The sequence below is a fragment of the Populus alba genome, chromosome 17, assembly GCF_005239225.2.
Source record: "Populus alba chromosome 17, ASM523922v2, whole genome shotgun sequence".
Taxonomy (NCBI): domain Eukaryota; kingdom Viridiplantae; phylum Streptophyta; class Magnoliopsida; order Malpighiales; family Salicaceae; genus Populus; species Populus alba.
In genome coordinates this window covers 18,214,014-18,218,840 of record NC_133300.1, presented here as the reverse complement: position 1 = coordinate 18,218,840, position 4,827 = coordinate 18,214,014, and the positions used below count along the sequence as shown (strand labels likewise).

General features: G+C 34.6%; 1 protein-coding gene across 1 annotated transcript; it reads right to left on the bottom strand.

Moving 5' to 3' along the window:
• Positions 1 to 2,227: 2,227 nt before the first annotated feature.
• Positions 2,228 to 4,421, bottom strand: LOC118028823 (uncharacterized). Its single transcript, XM_035032537.2, has 3 exons — positions 4,197 to 4,421; positions 3,867 to 3,996; positions 2,228 to 3,234 (listed from the first exon to the last, which is right to left on the bottom strand). Exons 1-3 carry the CDS (start codon positions 4,327 to 4,329, stop codon positions 2,526 to 2,528), a joined length of 972 nt encoding a protein of 323 aa, XP_034888428.1. The 5' UTR covers positions 4,330 to 4,421; the 3' UTR covers positions 2,228 to 2,525.
• Between the last annotated feature and the right edge of the window lie 406 nt (positions 4,422 to 4,827).

The window sequence follows — 4,827 nt, the reverse complement described above, 5'->3', positions numbered from 1 at the left end:
CTATTTTGTCCGGTCAAATGCAAAAAAAAAAAAAAAAAATAAAAATCATTGAATCTTCTATCTGTCTGACACAGCTGCTGTACTCTAGAGATGACCCACTGCAATAAAACAACTCTACGGTCATCTGACTGATATACGGACATAACTAGTTTCTTTGGACACAACACAGTGGATAATTCTGCTGAACATGCATATCACCGGTTAATTCTTTTTTTTTTCTTTTTTTTTTTTTAATATATACTAACCTTATTAAAGCTATTTATCAAACCGGCTGGTCAGCAGATTAAGACTTGGCAATACCAAGCTTGATTTTGAATTACATGCGTTGATTTATTCAAAGATAGATATCATTTATATCCAAATCAACCCGTGATCTAGATAATTTAATTAAAATTCAAGTGAAATTTATTTAATAAGTTTTTAATTTCTTATTCAAAACTATGTTGTTGTAATTTTTTTAAAAAAATCTAATAAATTCATGTTAAAAAATAATATAAATCATATCTTGGGATTCTACCTAATAGTCTAAGCTATTGAGTTAAATTGGTTCTTTAATATGATATCAGAGTCTTGATGATCAAGAGGTCACAGTTTGAATCTTACCACCTCCATTTATTTGATAAAAATCAAACACAAGATAATATGGATTTATGCAAGTTTCATCTCAAAGAGCTTTCACTTGAAGAGGTGTGTTAAAGAATAATATAAATCATATCTTAAAACCTCACTTAACAACTTAAATTATTGAGTTGAATTGGTTTCTTGGCAATTCAAATCAAATATTGGTTTATATATTAATTTATCCAACCATTGATCTAGACGATATGTTATATCTAAAGTTGAGCTACTTTTATCCGCTAATAATTTCCCTTTATAAATTTGAGAGACATTGTCAAGTTTCATTTCTTGAAATTGAATTTTTCTCATATCAAGTGCATTCTAAACAAGCTTTCGTATGCTGGCTGATGTATTGGGAAGAAATTTTCGTTCTACCATATATTTCTAGATTCGAATGTATGATGATAATGGTGAGAAATAAACACACTTATTGATTGATTCAATATATCTTCAAAATATTATTTGACATTTTATTTCATCTTCTATATATATTTCATGGAGTTTCGAAGATACATGTGTATAATTTGATTTATATACAATAATTGTTGTCGAATACTTCAACACATACGGTTGGACCATTGTCATTGTTGCTAGTACCATACGAGTTTAGCTTACACGACAAAGCAATCTTTAGAATCCTTGCCAAGTAAAGGCATATTATTATTTTTTAAGTGAAGGCAAGTAATATATACTGAGAGTAACACATATAATCACTTATAATTAAGACAATTAAATCACAGTTTAAACAGTCAATGGTATGTCACAGCATATTTATACGAACCTTTCCTCAGCATTGGTAGGAGAGTTGACATTCATAAAAAAAAAAAAATTATAATTGATTGGGAAGGCAAACTGATGAACGTAATGGTGGCAGATTTGCTTGGCCTTAATTAAGCAACATCAGCTAAGAAAAACTGAAGATAAAACCCTAATAGTTTGACAGATTCTTGTATTAGAGATTGATTTTAAAATTTGCGAGGAAAGTGAGACGTTTCTTCTTCGATCACGTCTGCTTAATTCCTTGACGAAATCTCCAAGTAGACAAGGCCTCCACAGGCTCATTCATATGCAAAATCTTGCCACCACCGCCTGCTTAATTCCTTGACGAAATCCACCACACCTTCCCCGTGAAAGCATGATATTTTAATGCCGGAAAATGATCTTATGCCGTCCGCACTTAAATGGTGTGTGTCAGTCACTTTGTCCGACGAAAAGGAAATAGTAAAACAAAACCTAGTCTAACACCATTTGAGAGAGTCATTTGGTGACACATTTGCATAAAATTGGCGAGGATGGTGAGAAGTAAGAGGAAACAGATGATTACAAAGAACTTAATGACAAATTAATAGGATTAAGTATAAAAAATGGACCAGCTCGTATGTTCGAGTGATCTAATCGCATTTCATTTAGTTAATGTTTCATGATATAAAAATATACACGTATTTTGTTAAAGAATTTTGAATAAAAGCATACAATAAACCGGGATAATTTTGAAATAATTTTTGTATTTTTTAAATAAAATATATTATCGTCACCAAATGCTCACTGAAATTCTTCCACTCGATTAATTAATTAGCATTGCTAACAGAGCATCTCAGCAATAGATAGATAAAGGGAAAAAAATTTCTTGAAGTTTTTTAATATTAATAAAGGCAAGATGAAGCCCACATAGCACACAAGGGGAAAAGGAGTGATAACCCAAAATATATCATTCACATACAAAAGTTCAATATTGATTTTGTAATTATTAATATTTTTGTACTAAAAGATTAAATAAAATAAATAAGCCTAAATCAAAGATGGGGTTTCCCTGGATTCTTGACTTATTTATTTTCTCTGTCGCAACTAATGATCAAACTACGAGCAAGCCCCACACGAATTATTATTTTTTTTTCTTTTCCAAATGATCACAAGAGCCCATTTATCCAAGAATCTTGATCCAAAATCATTCTCGAGCACTGATTGAGAGGAGGATCAAACATTGTTGTTTGCTTCCTGTCACCGACAACATCACTGATTAGCACATCCCAACTGTTCAGGTAATCACCCCACAAGCCAATGTCGACGTTATTAATAGGCCATTCAAAATCTGGCAGTAGCAAGTCTTCAAGGATATTGTTTGAATCATATGAAGAAGAAGAAGATGATGTCGATGTCGATGACGATGACGAAGAGGTTGGGATTGAGGTTGATGAAGGAGAAAGTCCACAAGGGACTAAGATTTCATGGGGTTCAATTAGTGGAACTTCATCTATGCAAAAACCATCCGTTTGCTCCATTGTGTCATATGCGCTTGCGGCCATGTTATTGATCTCTTCCTCTTGAGTTACTGTTGATTGTAATGATGTCTCAGGTTCCTTATTTTGGTCCAGTTCAGATACGATACTAGTGGAACAAGACTGTTGTACAGCTTGCTGCTCTATTTCTTGTATATTCTCCTGCACTTGAACTTCTTGCTGTGGTGGTGGTAACGGCGGTGTTTCAATGGTAGAGAGTGGCTTGTGAGTGAGAGGATCAATCCCCATTTTCCTTAACTTTTTCTTGATGTGAGTGTTCCAATGGTTCTTGATTTCATTATCAGTTCTGCCGGGTAGATGTGATGCAATCTTAGACCATCTGTTAAGCAGCAATAGGATAAGTTTCAGAATATATAAAATGATCAAAAGATTAATTTAAAAAGAAAAGGTAAAGAAAGGGGAGAAGTGGTGGCATGAAGTTTTATGATGAGGTTGTGTTAGGGACCACTACAAAGCATGGTGACTCCTTATGACCACCAAACACCAACTACAGACGAATGGTCCGAGCAGCAAGCACATAGCTTGCACAATAATTACATAAGAACATCATGCTTCTTGAAATGTTTTCCAGTTCTTATATATAAAAAGATTCGAGCAGTGCTTGTGGTTGACAATCTCCATTAACAGCTTGCAGAGTCTGAGAATTCATTAAATAATGCAAATGGAACCTAGCTAGTCCAACATTTTGACAGTTTTGCAGTCCAAAATAACAGCAGAAGTTGAATTTTAATCCTGGCTCATGGGATGCTACTAATTATTCTTGAGGTAAATGACGGGGAGGTCTTTCTAACTCGGAGTTGGCTCAAAGCTAGCTTTCATGGATAGTACTGAACAAAACTTTACCAAAAATTAAGGGTATTTAAGAAAGCCTGATGCGTAAGAATGGTCGAAGTTAGCTGTTGCAGGAGATTGTATCTGAAGAGTTAGTGAAGACTGAAAAGGATAGACAACCTGTTGCCAAGTTGAGCGTGGAGATCAATCACCATCTTCTCCTCGTATTCTGATAGAAGACCTCTCTTCAAATCTGGTCTGAGATAGTTTGTCCATCTCAGCCTGCAACTCTTCCCACACCTTAACAATCCTGCAATGACAGCAACCATGGCAGTGGTGAGTTAAAGAAGAATATTTATAAAGGTTCATTTTCATTTCTTCAAGGGTGAAAAAACCATCAAGATATCTATCTTTCTAAACTCAAGAAACCATAGCAGCCACTCTCCAAAGAAAAGAAGAGAGAGCAGCTAAAACTGGAAATATTTAGGCATATGAATGACGGGGAGAGACCTGCAAGCTTAGGAACAGCTCTCCAGCAACATTGACCATTAGCGAGGATGAAGTTTATGAGTTTCTTATCCTCATCGGACGTCCATGGCCCTTTCTTCAACCCAACTTTGTCACAACACGGTTGCCTTCCCATCTCTCACAAACAACTGATCGAAGACAGAGAAAGTAAGCTTGCAACGACAGACTCTTTCTCTTCAAAAGATACCCAAATAACAAGGCAAAATGTTTATGGGAACTACCTACTTATTTATAGAACAACTCAACCCCCCAATAGATTTTGGCAACATGGATTTTTCTTAGATGTTGGTTTTTTTAATTTAATTTAATTTAATATCTTGGGCCTCATTTTTCATTGGTAGGATGGTGTACACGTGTTAATGCTCAAGACAACGCGTAGCACACGTGCGATCGTCATGGTTAGATAGCTCTGCCTCATCAAACCTTTCTTTCCTTGTGTTTGAAGCATGAGTAAAACAAAAACTACCTACTTCACCCCCACTTTCACACCAAAGCTGTATAAACTTGTAGTCCTGCTTAAATAACAACCAAGTTGACTAGTTTATCTAGTTAGCTTGAGATTAATCATGTTAAAACTTGGTTTTAAATTTTTTATAATTTTTTTATTAAAATA